Source organism: Arvicanthis niloticus, chromosome 15 (assembly GCF_011762505.2).
Source record: "Arvicanthis niloticus isolate mArvNil1 chromosome 15, mArvNil1.pat.X, whole genome shotgun sequence".
NCBI classification, from domain to species: domain Eukaryota; kingdom Metazoa; phylum Chordata; class Mammalia; order Rodentia; family Muridae; genus Arvicanthis; species Arvicanthis niloticus.
This window is the reverse complement of record NC_047672.1, coordinates 6,632,767-6,650,589: the sequence shown is the minus strand read 5'-3', so window position 1 is coordinate 6,650,589 and position 17,823 is coordinate 6,632,767. Positions and strand designations below refer to the sequence as shown.

Sequence of the window (17,823 nt, the reverse complement as noted above, 5' to 3'; positions counted from 1 at the left end):
GTTAATTATAAATGAGGCAATTTAAATCATTACAATTGTATTTCTAAGACATTAGACTCAGAAGCAATCAAGGCACAAAAAGTGTGCATTCTGTATTGGTATGACCATGAATCCATTTGCTATATTTAATAGTCTATATTTATACAGGAGATACATGGAGGGTAGAAGTACAGGCTATGTTGAACAATCTGAAACATCAAAAGTTAAAGAGATAGCTTAATCAAGAATTTGTAGAGAAAATAGAATGTGGTATATGCATACTCTTCAATAAATTATAAGGTTGATGTGTACTTTTTTTCAGATATAAGAAATATAATTCAACAATGCTCTTGAGATAAATTCACCACTCACTTATGTCTTCATTAGGGAATGTCCTTTACATTCAAGCTGGGGTTGGAGTCCTAGCTAATATGTTTCTTTTTGTTTTCTATATTTTTATAATCCTAAGGAACAGACCTAAGCCCATGGACCTGATCTCATGCCAACAGACTTTCATTCACATAATGTTGTTCTTCACTGCAGGGGACGTTTTGCTTACAAACATATTTGAGTCATTGCACATTGAGAATGACTTTAAATGCAAAACAACTTTTTACATAAGCAGGGTGATGAGAGGCCTCTCTATCTGCACCACCTGCCTCCTGAGTGTGTTCCAGGCTGTCACCATCAATCCCAGTACTTCTTTATTGGCAAAATATAAACATAAACTAAAAAAATACATGATCACTGCTTTCTTCTATATTTGGTTTTTCAATTTGTCGTACAGTAGTAACCTGATCTTCTATGTTGGTGCTTATACCAATGTGAGTGGGACTAACCAGATGAAGATCACTAAATACTGCTCACTCTTCCCAATGAACTACATCATCAGGGGATTGATTTTAACAGTGACAACCTCTAGAGACGTGTTTCTTGTAGCAGTCATGCTGACTACAAGTACATACATGGTGATAATCTTGTTCAGGCATCAGAGGCATTGCAAGTATCTTTATAGCACCAGGCACCTGAGAGAGTCCCCTGAGAAAAGGGCCACCCAGACCATCTTAGTGCTGGTGGTTTTCTTTGTGGTCATGTACTGGATGGACTTCATCATCTCATCCACATCAGTCCTGTTATGGATGTATGACCCAGTCATCCTGACTGTTCAGAAGTTTGTGATGAATGCCTATCCCACGATAACTCCGTTGGTACAAATCAGTTCTGATTACAGAATAATCAACTTGCTCAAAAACCTGCAGTCAAAATGCTGCTAGATTTAAAAAAAAAAAAACACCATGATTCTTTCTCTCCTTTTAAACAGAATGCATATATATATGCATGTGTGTGTGTGTGTGTGTGTGTGTGTGTGTGTAAGTGTGTGCCAGCATGCCCGAAGAGGTCATGGGATTCTCTGGAACTGCAGTTTCGGATGGGGGTAGGTGCCACGTGGATGTAGCCTCCAAAGTTTAAAAAAAATAATTTATAAGTTCTTCTTCAACTTCAATTGTTCAAGTAGCAAAATGAGATTCTTCATATGACTTAATTAAAGTTTGTGGCATTACATATATACATTCTTTTGATATTCCTGCTGACAAGTACTATGAAGTCTAATAAAACTCGTACACCATAAGTAGCTATTTCCACAGAAATTTTTACTTTTTTCTTCTTTATTCCCTAAAAGTGACCTTGATACTGTGGTTACTCAAAAGGAGCTTTTTGGTGTTAGTGATTTTTTAAGCCTTTCTTTTGAAAACATATTTTTCCTTAGAGTTGAGGCAAAATTACTTTTTAATTAAAAAATTTATACATTGTGACTATATTTTTTCCACCCCAAGCCCTTCCAGATTTTCCCAACTTCATGCCAACCTTTTCTTTCTCCTTCTCTCTTCAAACACAATAAAAACCCTTAAGATGAATATTAAAACAAATGAAACACAATAAGACAACAGATTTCCAAACAAAACAAAATGAAGCAAAAATCTCCATAAAAAAGTCACAATATTTTCGTGTGTGTGCAGAGTATTTTTATTTATTTTATTGGATATTTTCTTTATTTACATTTCAAATGTTACCCCATTTCCAGTTCTCCCCTCTGGAATCCCCATTCCATCCCCTTCCCTCTGCCTCTATGAGGGTGCTCCCCCACCCACCCATTTCTGCCTTCCTTCTTTGCCATTCCCGTACACTGGGGCATTGTACTCCATCAGGCACAAGGGCTGATGCTCCCACTTATGTCGAACACAGCTATCCTCTGCCACATATAAGGCCAGAGCCATGGGTCCCTCCATGTGTACTCTTTGGTTGGTGGTCCAGTTCCCAGAAGCTCCAGGGCAAACTGTCCAGTTGACACTGTTGCTCCCCACATGAGGCTGCAAAACCCCTCAGCTCCTTCAGTCCCTTCTCTAACTCCCCCATCAGGGACCCTGCTCTCAGTCCAGTGGTTGACTGCAAGCATCTGCCTCTGTATTTGTCAAGCTCTGGCAGAGCCTCTCAGGAGAAGCTATATCAGGTTCCTGTCAGCAAAGCACTTCCCAGCATTCACAATAGCGTCCAAGTTTGATGACTTTATATGGGATGGATCTCCAGGTAGGGCAGTCTCTGGATGGCCTTTCCTTCAGTCTTTGCTCCACACTTTATCTCTGTATTTTCTCCTGTGAGTATTTTGTTCTCCCTTCTAAGAAGCACTGAAGCATCCACACTTTGATCTTCCTTCTTCTTGAGCTTCATATGGTTGGTGAATTGTATATTTTGAAAACGTTTTTTCTACTCAGTCATCAAGAGTGGTTTAAATTGTCACTTTAATATTGTTTACTATTTAATATCTCTCTGGATCATAAAACAATGTGAGTTTAAATTTTCCATTTTTACCACAGTTACTCAAGTAGTCCTATTTGAAACTCTCATATGCTTGTTTATTTGTATTTCATTTCATCTACATGTATTAAAATGTAATTAATAAATAAAAATTTGTATATAGGTATTGTGATATACAATGTATTTTTTTCTGTGTGTATATTTTTGTGTACGTGCACAGATGAAGAATGTGTGTTCCTGTACATGTGAAGGCCAGGAGACAACCTTGGCTGTTGGTTGTTAGAAGCTATTCACCATATGCTCTAATAGAATGTCTTTTACTCTGCCTGGGGCTTGCCAAATAGGCCATAAGTTATCCTCAGGGATTTTCCTTTTTATTTCTCCAGCTCTGAGATCACAAGTGTTTACCATTGTCTACCTCAACATTTAAAAATTATTATTCCTTAATTAAAAAGTATTTTATGCAATATATTCTGAATAGGCTTTCCCCTGCCCATACTCCTCCCAGTTTGTCTTCATCTCTTCTCACATCCAGATCCACTTCCGTTGTCTTTATGCTTCCAAAACAAAAAGGCATCTAAGCAATAATAATAAAATAAAAAAAATAAGATAAGAGAAAAACAAACAAAAAATACAGAATAAAGCAAAAACAGTCATAAGAAAAGGAGTAAAAAAATCACAACAAACACATACAGACAAAGAAACACAGTTCAACACAGGCATCTCATTACAAATACAAAACCAGAAATCACAATGTACATGCTAAGGAACTGTAAGATTGCATTGAGTTTATGTTATTTTTGCTATCTTGTGCAATGCACAGTGATTTATTTCCATAAGTAAGACTCCCTTGGAGAAAATTAAATTTTTATCTGCAAGAGAGTATCAAAAGAAGATATTTTCTTGGTCAGGGAGGGGCTTGTATCCATTTCTGCTCTAGGGCACTATTGGGTGCAGATCAGGGTAGGGCCTATGCATGCTGCCACAGTCTCTGAGTTTGTATATGTGTCCATTCTGCTGTGTTTAGAAGGCCTTGTTTCCTTAGTGTCCTCCACCCACTCTGCTTCTTTTACTCTTTCTCAAACCTTTTCCACAAAGTTCCCTGTGCTCTGAGAAAAAGAATTTGATAAAGTCTTCCCATATATTGCTGACTGTCTTAATGTCTCTAACTCTTTGAACATTTTCTAGCTGTGAGTCTCTGTATCTTGTCTTCTGCTGGAGGAAGCTCTGATGATGGCTGAGTGGGACTCAGATCTACAAGTCCAGCAGAATATCATTAGGAATCATTATAAGCTACATTCTTTTAGCAGAACACTAGTATTTGGTTTTATTTTTGGTCTATGATATAGCTAGTCTCAGGTTCTTGACTACCCAATCAATGCTGAGTATGACTTTTACTTTATGAATTTCATGCTTTAAATCAAGTCAGGTAATGACTGGCTTCTTTCACAGGCTTTGTGCCACTATTGCACTAGCACATCTTGCAGGCAGGTAACTATTATAGACTAAAGGGTTTTTAGCTGGGTTATTGTTTAACTGTCTCCTTAGATAGTATGTATGGTACCTTCTGGTACAATGAACTCTAATCCATAAGTGTCAATGCTCTAGATAGTCACCAGGTTGAATTCTCCATGTTCAAAAAGTTGTGTAAGTGATGTCTTCAGGAATAAGGCCTTAATATCAGTTTGTGGAGAGCAAAAAAACAGCCTCAACAATACCTTGGGTAGTTTTGAGGTTCCTATGTCCATGTAGCCCCTTTGGTCAACAATTCAGTTAGATGTAATTGATTCCCTGCACTGAAAGCTTCATTTGATAATGAGAGATTTCAATTGGGGTTCAGTCTCCCCTGTAATTTTGCAATTTCATTTAGATTGCCTTCATACATGTATATAATTTAGGAAACTTCTACTGTACTGTTTCCATATTGACCTGACCTGTGGGTCCTAGTTATTTCATGGGGGCGAGGAGGACCACAAACTGAAAGAAGAATGGGAGAGAGAGGGGAAAGGACTCAAGGAAGCAATTGCTTGTCAAGAGCCTTGTATTGAAGCGCAAAGCGCATTTTTATAGTATGCTTTACAAGAGGAGGGGGTGAGAGGGACCAGGTGGTGGGAAAATACAGAATCTTCCTGGCCTATGCCCTGAAACATTTTGTGGTCTACCTGCCTTTCTCAGAAGACACGGTACACTGCTTTGAGTCTGTGAGTCTATCTGCAGCTGCCAACCCGGATCTTGTGGTCATCAGGCAGGATGAAGCTGCAGGACGTTGTGCAGGTGGGGAGAAGTAGGGGTGAGGGTAAGGGGCGAGGGTCCTGGCTTCTGACACCATATGACCCTTTAAATGTTCTTTATTGCTAGCTGTTTTCCCCCACATTCACTTTGTTGATTCCCTCCCTCCTCTCCATTTGATACTCCTATTTCAGCCCCCCCAATCTATCTGTAACTATCTATTTTATTTTCCTTACCTAGTGAGATCCACCTTTCCCCTCCTTCTTTTGTTCTATATCTAAGTCTGTGGTTAAGAGTATTATGGCTTGCTTATCAATTACTTAATAACTAAAATACACATATAATCAATATATATCATGTATGTCTTTCTGAGTTTGTTTTCCCTCACTCAGAATGGCTTTTTCTAGTTTTATCTTTTTGTCTGCATATCTCATTCTTTTGATAGACGAGTAATGTTCTAGTATGTAAATATACTACATTTTCTTTCCTCATTCATCTCTTAATGGATATCTAGGTAGTTTCCAATTTCTGGATAGTATGAATATCCAGTGCCTCTTTAGTAGGATCAAATGTCCTCTGAGTATATGTTTAATAGCGGTATAGCTGCATCTTGAAGTAGATCTGTTCCCAACTTCCTGAGGAACCAAAACACTTATTCCCACTGTGAATGTACATGTTTATGCTCCTAACAGTAATACATGAGTGTTTTTCTTAGTCTATATTCTTGCCAGCATTAAGTGTAAATTACATTATTCATCTTGGCCATTATGTCTGGTATAAGGTTAAATTTCAAAGTAGCTTTAATTTGCAGTACAGCAAAGACTAGAGATGTTTGTAGGACCATGATAGGATGGCTGATTTTGGTCAAAGTGCTGGCTGGAAAGCCTGCAAACCCAACAGGTGTCCATTGCCTGTAAGGGACGGGGCATCTATTCTGATGTGCTCCCAGAATCCAGGCTCCTAACATGTGGCATGGAACTCCATTGACCTGCACTGTTCAGTCCTGTTCAGGGCAATGCAGCCCCACCCAAAGAGCTCAGGAAGAGGGAGTGACTATAGGCCTCAGGATCTAGAGAAATTTACATACTAATAAGATGCCTAAAGGCCAGAGGGCAGAGCCAATTAAACATTCTTCCCCAGACCCTTCCCCTTTTTTCCCTCCCTATTTAATTCAGGTCTGCCCTGAGTTTCACAAGGGTGCACATCCAGATTCAACCATCATCCATCATGCCAATAAAGCCATTTTGGAAACCCAAGGACTTTCTCGTGTCATTGGGGGCCCGCCATGAGGAACCGTGGAGAAGGCCTTTAATGAGCAGCGGTAGCTGCAGCCTTCATACCTAACTTCCCACCTGGAGAAACCCCCTGCATTTCCAGCCACCCTACCCACAGATGTTGACTGTTCTTTACATGTTTCTTAGCCTTGTAAGTTTCCTCTTTTGAGATTTCTCTGTTTAAGTCAGTACCCCACTTTTAAATTGTGTTCTATGTTTTCTTGATGATGAGGTTTTTGAGTTATTTATATATTTTGTATAATAGCCTGTAGTGATTTGTTCTTGCAACTTGGCACAAGCTAGAATCATCAAAGAGGAAGGAGCTTTAGTTGAAGAACTGCCATTATGAAATCCATCATAGCATGTAAGGCATTTTCTCAATTATTCTCAATGATGGAGGGCTCAGTGCCATGTAGGTGGTGCCATTTCTGGGATAATGGTCCTGGATTTTATAGGAAAGCAGGCTGAGCAACCCAGGGGAAGTAAGCCAGTAAGTATCACCTCTCCATGGCCTCTGCATTAGCTGCTGCTGCTTCCAGGATCCAGTCCTGTTTGAGTTCTTTTTCTGACTTCTTTGGTGATGAATAACAATGTGGAAAAATAAATTTAATAAACTCTTCCCTCCCCAAAGTTGTTTATGTTCATGGTGTTTTGACACTGCTATAGAAACCCTAAATAAGACACTGGAAGTATAATTGGTAAAAATATTTTTCCATCTTGTAGCTAATTTGCCTGAATGATGGTGTCTATTGCTGGGCAGATGATTTTTCATTCATAAAGTTTCATTTAATAATTGTTCTTAGTGCCTGTGCAATCAGTGTTTTGTTCAGAAAAATTTCTTCATGGAATAATGAGCTCAAGACTATTCAACTTGGTCTTATGTCTGGTTCAGTGTATCTGCCCTTATATTGAGGCTGTTGTTTCAGTTGGAGTTTAGTTTTATGCAGTGAGTATCAAGTTAAGTATCTACTTGCATTCTTCTTTATTCAGACATTTGCTTTGATAATTACCATTTGTTGAAGATACTGTTTTTTTCCTATTGTGTATTTGTGACTTCATAAAAAATCATGTGTCTATTATTTTATGGATTTATGTCTGGGTATTCAATGCTATCCCATTAATTAATGTATTTGTTTTTGTGCTAATGTCATGCTGTTACTATAACCCTAGAACACAATTTGAGATCACATCTAAAGAACCAGCCTGTGTCCATATTAGGCTTAAAAACTATCTTACATTAAAAAAAAAAAAGAAAGCTAGGTTAATGCTTATTTATGATTAAACCTCTATTTCTCAAAGATTGGGCAATGCTCACCTGTAACCATAACTTCAAATGGTTCTATACTGCCTTTTCCAGAAAAGGCAATCATGCCTTTGTTTTAAAAAGTTGTTTATAACCATCTTGCAACCCTTCCTTTGTTTCAAAATGTTTTGTGACTACTTATGACTACTATGTTATGTCAATCTTGCAACTTGTTTTTCTTGCAGGAATACTTAAATTGTTACATTTATATTCTGCTTCTGTAACTCCATTTTTCCCTCCAAATCCCCAACTTGAAAACCACCTACTGCTGAGCTATAAAAGCATTATATTCATCACATTAAATGCTGACTTCAGGACCTGCAACTTAGGGAGACATACCTGGTGTACATGAATTTAAAAAGCTGCTTTTATTAACTGCTTACTTTAATTAATTTGGCCATAATGATTTGGGTCAGTGGTATTTCTCCTCCCACCTTTGGGATTAACAATACCTTCAGATTTTTTTTTTTTCTATTCAAGAGTATTTTAGCTACCCTGGTTTTTATTGTTTTGGGTTTTTTTTGCATATCCATGTGAAGTTGAAAATTATTGTTTTAAGTTCTGTGAAAATGATTTTGAAATTTTGATGAGAATTGGATTGAATCTGTAGATTTTTTTTTGAATATTATCATTTTTACTATATTAATTCTCTTGTTCACTGAGCATGGAAGATCTTTCCATCCTTTGATATCTTCAGTTTCTTTCTTCATTATCTAGAAGTTTTTATGATACAAATTTTTCCCTTGCTGTGTTAGATTTTTCTAAAATATTTAATATTTTTGGAGGCTATTGTTAAAGGTTATTTTTCTGATATTTTTCTTAATCCATTTATATTGTATAGGAAGATAATTTATTTTTTGTGTGATAAGTTTGTATCCAGGGAGTTTGCTGGACATGTTTATCATCTGTAAGAATTTCTTGGTAGAAGTGTTAGAGTACTTGTTTTTAATCTGTGAGTCCCTCATTCTTTGGGATGTTGCATGACTCTTTCACAGGGGTCACCTTAGACAATCTGAAATATCAGGTATTTACTTGTCATTCATAACAGTAGCAAATTAACAGTTATGAAGTGGCAACAAAAAATTTTACAGTTGTGTGTCAACACAAAATGAATTCTATTAAAGAATCACAACATAACAAATGTTGAGAGCTACTGTTTTAGAGTCAAGTCATACACTATCTTTAATACAGTTGTGTGTCAACACAAAATAAATTCTATTAAAGAATCACAGCATAACAAATGTTGAGAGCTACTGTTTTAGAGTCAAGTCATACACTATCTGTAATAGTCAAGGTTTTGTAAAGAAACGGAACTTATAGAATGATTCTATATATACACTGTGGTTCAGCTAAATCAAAAATGACCATCTGAAAGAATATAGTAGTTATTCAGCTCATGAGGCTAGATGTTTTGGCTGGTCTTCAGTATATGCCAGATCTCTGAAGAAGTGGGCTCTAATGCCAATGAAAGAATGGACTTCCTTGTAAGATCAAGAGCAAGTAGACAACAAAAGAGCAATCTTTCATCTTCTTTAAGTAAGCTACCAGTAGAAGTTGAGGTCCAGAAAAAATGTGGATCTTCCTACCTCAAAGATACAGATAAGAAATGAAATTTCCCATTTCAAATGATATAACTAAGAATAATCTCCTAGGTGATGGAGAAATGGCTCAACAGTTAAGAACACTGGCTGTTCTTCCAGAGGTCCTGAGTTAAATTCCCAGCAACCATGTGGTGAAGCACAAACATATGCAATAGTATTTAATGCCCTCTACTGTTGTGAATGAGGACAGCATACTCATATAGTTAAATGATTTTTTTAAAAAAGAAAAAAAATTCAAGGAGCTACACCCTGTCCCATATCTATCCATTTCCCTGGCCACAGCTCCCCTTGCATCCTTCCAGGCATGCTGCTTCCAGGGCCAACCAGTTGAATGCTGCAAACCCATACTATGGCCTGCTGGGTGCCTGGCAAACCCAGCAGTCATGAGGTCTACCCTGATCCCTTTGTGCTCTATCTTCTGATTTCTCACTTCTAAACAAATCCCCAGATATCTGCAGAATTTTGTGACTACCAGGTAAAACCCTTATTCCCAATGTCCTGGCTGATGGCTTCTCTGGACAAACACACATGGAGGGAGCTACATCCTGCCTCTTTTTTATTTCACTATAGGTGCCACAATTCAACATACATCTCTGGAGGCCTGCTGCTACACAGGACAAACAATAGCCTGCAACCATCAGGGACCACCAGCTCTACCTGTATCCCTGGAGGCTTGCTGCCACCTGGGACACCTAGCAGCCTGACCCCATCAGGGTCTCCCAGCTCAGCCTGCATCCTTTTAAGCCTGCTGCATCTAGAGACAACTGTAGGAGAGTGGGTCTGATGCTTCGATTTAATCAGCAATCTGTGTGTCCAAGAGCTGAAGGTCCTTGTTCCCAAGTGGTTTTTGATCTATCAATTATGCCAGCAGCCAATGGCTAAGCACAGGGTGTGACACTTAAAGTTGTGTGGGTGGGATGCAGAGAGGAACCCAAGTAGATCTCGATACTTGGAGGACAGAGGTGAAACAGACTCAGAGCTTTAGCAAAGATCATCTAAAATGTAAGTAGAAAGGGAAAGTGGTCTATGGAAGAGGAGCCTGGAGGTATCTTGGCTGCAAAGACCAATGGACTTCACAGAAGGTAACTGGGCAGCAAAATTAAAGATAGATTTCAAAGTTGTTTAGCCAGGAGTACAGGAGAAAAGGGCATGATAGCTGAGGGACTCTTAGAAGTGCCCAGTCACAGAGCCAGTAAGGCATGTTAAAAAATAAGCTAATGTGTGTGTATGTGTGCGTGTGCGTGTGCGTGTGCGTGTGCGTGTGTGTGCGTGTGTGTGTGTGTTTCATGCATGGATACAAAGAGAGCCTGGGTGGGTAGCTGGAAATGCAGCCCACCCAAAGCATAAAGATTGGGTAGATAAAACTACATGCCATAGATAACCAGCTCTACCTCCAATCCCAGAGGCCTGCTGACATTAGTCACTACCAAGCCTGATAACACCAGGGACAACTGGATGATTAAAGAAATCGTACAGCTGATAAACACTTTCAGGAAAGGGACTGGATACAAAATTAACTAAAAACTCAGTGGCCTTCCTTTGTAAAAATGATAAACAGGCTGAGAAAGAAACTGGGGAAACAAGAACCTTCACAATAGCCAGATATAATATAAAGTATCTTGGTGTGTATCTAACCATGAAAGTGACAAACCTGTATGATAAGAACTTCAAACCTCTGAAGAAAGAAACTAATGAAGATATCAGAAGATAGAAAGATCCATGCTCATGGATCAGTAGGAATAACAGGAAAAAATGATCTTACCAAAAGCAATCTACAGTCTCAATGCAATTTCCATAAAAATCCCAAAACAATTCCTTACAGACCTTGAAAGAACAATTCTCAACTTTATATGGAACAGAAAATGCTCAGGATAGCTAACACTATACTGTACAATGAAAAAACTTCTGGAAGTAACACCATTAATAATTTCAAGCTGTGGTGCAGAGCAATATAATAAGAACTGCATGTAATTGGTATAGAAACAGATAGGTTAATTGACAGAATAAAATAGAAGATGCAGAAACAAACTCACACACCTACAGGCACTTGATTTTTGACAAAGAAGCCAAAACCATACAATGAAAAAAAGAAAGCATCTTCAATATATGGTTCAGGACTAATTGTATGTATGTATGTATGTATGTATGTATGTATGTATGTATGTGTGTATGTATGTAGAAGAGTGCAAATAGGTCCATATTTATCACCTGGCACAAAACTCAAGTCTAAAACCTCAACATAAAACCCGAGATACTATATGTAATAGAAAAGAAAGTGGGAAATAGCCTTGAACTCATTGGTTCAGGAGACAACCTTCTGAACAGAACATTAATGGCTCAGGCACTAAAATCAAAAATTAATAAGTAGGACCTCATGAAACTGCAAAGCTTCTTTAAAACAAAGGAAGTCCAATTTAATAAGTGGACATTGTTGGTGTCGAACATCCTGTTCCTGTTCAGAGCCAGGTTGGTTGTGCAGCTGGGCAGCATGTTCCAGGTCATACCCACCATAAGCTCCAGGCTGTTTTACATCATACTGTGAGCCATGTTGAGTAACAAGTTGTTTTTCCTTCAGTGAAAACTATTTCTCACATCTAACAAAGCTGTCAAGTGTCCACTTCTATAGCACAGGAACAGATCAGCACCTCCATCTATTTGGCTAAGGGTTCGTTAATTTTAATTGATTTTTTACAAAGAGCCAACATTTTGTTTCATTTATTCTTTGTATTTTTTCCTATTTTATTAATTTCAAATCTAAGTTTGATTATTCATTGTCATCTATTCCTTTTGTGTGTTACTTTATATTTTACTTCTCTAGCCTTCAGGTAAGAATTTAAATTACTAAATGAAATCTCTGCAAGATTTTATGTAGGTCTTGGGGCTATGTAATTGTCCTCCACTACTTCATTTAGTATGATCTTGGGGATCAGAGAGAAGCCAAGAGTACAACAGGAAACCCTACTGCCAGGATTGTGCCTTTGCTGCAAGTCATGGAGAACAGAGACCTGCACTTCTCCAGTGAACAGCTGGGTGAACTGAAACTCTGTAGGCTAAGAATAGAACAAACCCTGGTTAACTGAGTGCTGGTAAGTTCACTTGAATCTGTCAGAAAAGTAACAGTATAATAGCTGTCAACACAAAAATTGTAACACAGGGAAGTATGGCTCAAAACCAAACCTGTCTATCATTGTCCAAGTTTTTTTCTTTTAATTTAATGTGCATTGGTGTTTGTCCTGTGTGCATATTTGTGTGAGGGAGTTGGGCCCGCTAGAATTTGAGTTTCATACATTTATGAGCCGCCATCTTTGTGCTGAGAGTTGAACCCAGGTTCTTTTGAGGAGCAGCCAATGTTTTAAAAAATACACCATCTTTACAGCCCCTAACATCTACGTTTTTAAAAGTCCTGGAAGTTAAAGCACCACAGGACTATAAGGCAGAATTTACCAGGCAATTGGAAACCAGTACAATGCAGTCCAGGGAATGGAATCAGATAGAGTAGCTGACTCCAGCTTCAGGGAGTGGGAGAGCTGAGAGTAGAAAGGTAAACCCAGGACAGACTGATTTTTTTTCAGATGTTATAAAACAGACCTCTAGCCAAAGAAAGAAAGACATCTTTCTCCTTTCATGTTCCTGACTCAGAGGTGAGCAACAGCACAATGTTCGCACAGGGCTAGTTGAGGAAGTTTGGTTTGAGAGCTTGGCACTGCTTTGATTTTAATGCTTTGATTTTAAAGAACAGAAGGAAAAAAGGGGAGGGGGACACAACAGTAAATGTGCACATTCTTTTAAGTTTTAAGCCATCAACAAAGCTTTGCTTTATATTCCACTAATGAGCTGTCTCCATATTTTAGCATCTGTCTATATTAGCATCTACCAATCTTAGCATCTTTCCATCTTAGCATCTGTAGCATCTATGCCAGTATTTTCAAGGATAAGGCAGGAGTATTATAGGCTTGATTAAAGTCAGGTGAAGTACAAGTTGTTCTCTCTCTCTCTCTCTCTCTCTCTCTCTCTCTCTCTCTCTCTTTTTCTTAAACACACACTCATACACAAATATGACAAAATTAAACTGGAAACAGATGATGTAGAATGATGAAATTGTTGATTTTTTTAAAAATGGAACAAAATTATGCCAGTTAATGACATTAAGTCACTGGCCATAGAATATCAACACCACAAAAACCAAATGATAAAAACTTGAGTTTATATTTGCAATAATTACAAATTTTTTAGTTTGTTTTAAATAATTCATATTAAATGTCTGTACTAGTAGAATAGGAAGGGCCCATGAATTTGATGAAATCAGTGAGAAACACATTCTCCCTTTTTTAAAAAAAAGTTAATTTTATTTCACAAACATTTTGTATGTCTCAGTTTTTCACTCTATTTCTGTAAAGGTATTCATGTTAACAGCCCTGACTCACACTATGCAGTTGTTCTGTTTGTAGTTTCAGTAGTCTAATAATCTTAATTTCTCCTTCCCTCCCTCCCTCCCTCTCTCCCTCCCTCCCTCCCTCCCTCCCTCTGTTCTTCTCTCTCTCTCTCTGCCTCTTCAGATGAGTATACTTTCCACTCATGTTTTCATTAGAGAATGTCCTTTATTTTAAAGTTGAGCTTGGAGTCTGTCTCAGGGTTTTACTGCTGTGAACAGGCACCATGACCAACACAAGTCTTATTAAGAACATTTAATTGGGGCTGGCTTACAGGCTCAGAGGTTCAGTCCATTATCATCAAGGCAAGAACATGGCAACATCTAGGCAAGCATGGTGCAGGCAGAGCTGAGAGTTTTATATCTTCATCTGAAGGTTGCTAGCAGAATACTAACTTCATGGCAGCTAGAATGAGAATCTTAAAGCCCACACCCACAGTGACACACTTACTCCAAGGCAACAGCTACTTCAACAGGGTCACACCTTCTAATAGCGTCACCCCTGGGCTAAGCAAACTATCACATTCCACTCCCTGGCCCCCATAAACTTGTTCAAACATTTGAGTCTATGGGAACCATACCTAAACATAACATAATGCAAAATACACTTAGTCTACCTTCAAAAGTCCCCATAGTCTAAAGTAGTCTCAACAATGTTAAAAGTCCAAAGTTCAAAGTCTCTTCTGAGAGTATCCCATCACTTAACTGTAATAATCAAAGCATGACAAGAAACCAGCTGGACAAACTTCAAAACTCTGATCTCCGTGTCTGATGTCAAAGTGGTCTTCAGATCTCCAACTGTTCCGCGTGCCTCCCGTGTCCCCTTTCGCCCGTGGAAGAGAGAAACGAGAGGCAGAATTCGGGTGGTTACCACAGCGAGGCTTTAATCTTGTATCAGCAGAAGTGAAGACTGTGGAAGGGCTGAAACACAGGAAGAGGCACAGCTTAAATACACCCTAGAGTGACGTGTTCACTTCTGATTGGCTGTTCACTCATTACCCATAATACGCCCCGGGATGGGCAGTGACTTTGGTGGGTTTTTTTGCCTTTGCACCTGCGCAGTTAATTGTTTACTAGTGGGGAGGACACGATGTCGGCGCCATCTTGGAATGGTGGATGTTGACACACTCACTGCGGCTCCCAACATCCAACTCCTTTTTCTTTCTTTTTTATTGGACATTTTACTTATTTACAATACAGATGTCATCCCCTTTCCTCATTTCCCCTCCCTAGAAACATCCTATCCCATCCCCCTGCTCCTTTTTGCTTTTATACCATTTTAATTACATGTAAGTATTAAGGTCAGTTCTAGGTTAAGGAACTAGCAATACAATAGATGAAATATTTGTGTTTATTGTCTTGCTTGTTCTCTTTCTTCAACTGCAACAAACTTCTTTCTCCTGGGCTGTTTCCACTCCCTGTTAACAGCTTTCCTCAGCAGTTATCCTATGGCTCTGGCATCTAGAAAATCTTGGGGTCTCCAAGGCAATTTCAATATTACAGCCTGTTTCAATGTCTGGACTCCTCCAAAGGGCTTGGATAACTTCTCCAGCACTGCCCTCTGAAGCACTCTAAGCTCAGGTTGATCCATTCCACTGCCTCTGCTGTTCTTAGTGATCATCCCATGGTACTACCATATTTAATACACTGGGCTCTTCTGCAACTAGGTCTCTGTGGGAAAAACTCATGTGGGAGTCTGGCAGTGGTGGTCCCACATACATGCGGAGGGTCTGAGTGCCAAGGGAAGGTTCCAATTGATACGAGAAAGTCCGGTTCCAAAAGGGATTTTAGAAGTTTTGTTGTCATGGCGTGGTGGATGGGTCTAGATGGTTTGTGCCGCACCCCCCCCCCAAGCCAGGAGAAGGCTGGCTTAAATAGGGAGGGGAAAAGGGGAGGGAATAACTTAATTAGCTCCCTGCTTTAGATAGCTCATTAATATGTAAATCTCTCAAGGCAGAGGTTTGTTAGTCACATCCTCTACCTGTGTCTTACATGACTGAACTGGGAAGGTAAAATGAAGTTTAGACCACATGTCAGGGCCCTGGGTTCTTGGGGTGTGGCTGAACACCTGCCATCCCAAGCCACCCAAGAACCAGGATACCCTTCTACGGCCTGACAGGTCTCAACAATAGAGTCTCATAGGCTCTGTTCATGGAGCCAAGCCTCAATTCCTTTGTATGACACCTTCAGTCCTGGGCCATCAACTGCATCTGATGTTGCACCTTTACCAATGGTCTTCCATGGCCTCTCACAGTGCCCAGCCTCAGCTTCTCATCATGATCCCTCATGCCTTCACAGCCAGTACCACTTGGGTATTCTTATACATTAACAAGTACAGCTGCAGCATGAGGTACAACCTTGGCTATCTCTGGAACACAGCTTCTTTGTGCTCTCAGAAAACACTTCCCAGAAGATTGCACTGCAGTGATGCTGGTCTCTTCCTAATTATTAATAATTTCTTAGCTCCAACTAACCAGCATCAATTGTCCCAATAGTTCTTTTTATTCTGAACTCTAAAGCCAGAGCCAGGTGGCCAAACTGCCAAGTTCTGCTGTTTGCTGGGACTGAAACATGCCACTCCTTTTTCTATTATATTATTACCAGCTGTCTGTTTTCCAACTCCTTCCCTGCCTGAAATTTGCTGTCCTGGAACTTGCTGTGTAGACTGGCTTTGAACTCAGAGATCTACATACCTATCTCCTAAGCATTGGGATTAAAGATGTGGTCAACCAAGCCTGAATTTAGCTTTTTTTTCAACTAGAACTTGGTCTATTCTAGGCTGCCCTGGAACTCAGAGATCTGCTTGTCTTTGCCTCCTGGGATTAAAGGCATGCACTACAATGCCTAGATCTAAATTTAGCTGAGTGGATCTTGTCCCAAGATCATTACTCCCTAATTCAATTTAATATCCTTAAACACTGGATTCAGCTCCATTTTACTTCCGGGTGCCCCTCTATTATTACTTGAACCATATATTTTATATTTTTTCTCAGTTTGCTACATTTGTTTAAAATGCTCTTTATAAGACTTAACCAGAGAACAAAGTCTATAAGGGGTGTTTCTGAGACTTCCTGTGTCAAAGCAATTAATCTGAGTCTCTTCACCTTAACCTTAGGGAAACTCTTCAGACAAGGGCAAAAAATAGTTACACTCTTCACTAAAATACCACAAAACAGTCTCTAGTCCACATACTGAAATTCTCCACTGAAAGCTCTTGGGCCTGCTCTGCAATTCAAATCACTCTCAGTAATAAAGTCTTTTATATTCTTACTAGGATAGCCCATTAAGCCCTACTTAAGGCATTTTACTACTTTCTAAAGTCAAAGTCTCAAAATCTACATTCTTTCAAATAAAAGCATGGTCAGGTCTATCATAGCAATACCTCAGACCCTGGTACTAACTTCTGTCTTACTTAAGGTTTATTTCTGTGAACAGATATCATGACCAATGCAAGCCTTATAAATGACAATATTTAATTGGGGCTGCCTTACAGGTTCAGAGGTTCAGTTCATTATCATCATGGCAGGAGCATGGCAGCATCCAGGCAAGCATGGTGCAGGCAGAGCTGAGAGTTCTATATCTTCATCTGAAGGCTGCTAGCAGAATGCTGACTTTCAGGCATCTAGGATGAGAGTCTTAAAGTACACACCCACAGTGACAAACTTACTCCAACAAGGCCACACTTACTCCAATATAGCCACACCTTCTAATAGTGCTACCCCACTGGGACAAGCATATACAAATCATCACAGAACTCTAGAGAATATATTTCTTCTTATTTTCTGTATTTTCAAAATCCTAGGTCACAGACCTAAACCTATTGACCTGATCTCCTGTCAACTGACCTTTGTACACACAATAATGATCCTCACTGGAGTGTTGGGAGCCAACTTGTAGCAGAAAGCAGCTATCAGCTTTGCAGCCATCTTGAGTCATATACCCTGACATGAGACTTGTTTTTCAACAGCCTACAACAGCTGAAGCACACTCTGATATCCCACATATCTTGTTTTGCTGTTTAGTGCCCCCAGCTGCAAGGCACACGTGGTATCCATGCCTGCAAGGCATGCGGTGCACATGCTAGCCATGTGCTAGCCATGCCATGCATGCTTGTAAGGTGCAAAAGTGTATAAATACCCCAGATTTCCCTTCAATAAACAAGTCTTGAGACTTGATCAGAGCCTCTGTTTTGTC

At 39.3% G+C, this 17,823-nt stretch overlaps 1 protein-coding gene across 1 annotated transcript; it reads left to right on the top strand.

The window, feature by feature from the left end:
* Positions 1 to 353: 353 nt before the first annotated feature.
* Positions 354 to 1,253, top strand: LOC117720672 (putative vomeronasal receptor-like protein 4). The gene has a single exon (XM_034519296.1). The coding sequence runs from the start codon at positions 354 to 356 to the stop codon at positions 1,251 to 1,253; it is 900 nt and encodes a 299-aa protein (XP_034375187.1).
* Positions 1,254 to 17,823: the final 16,570 nt, after the last annotated feature.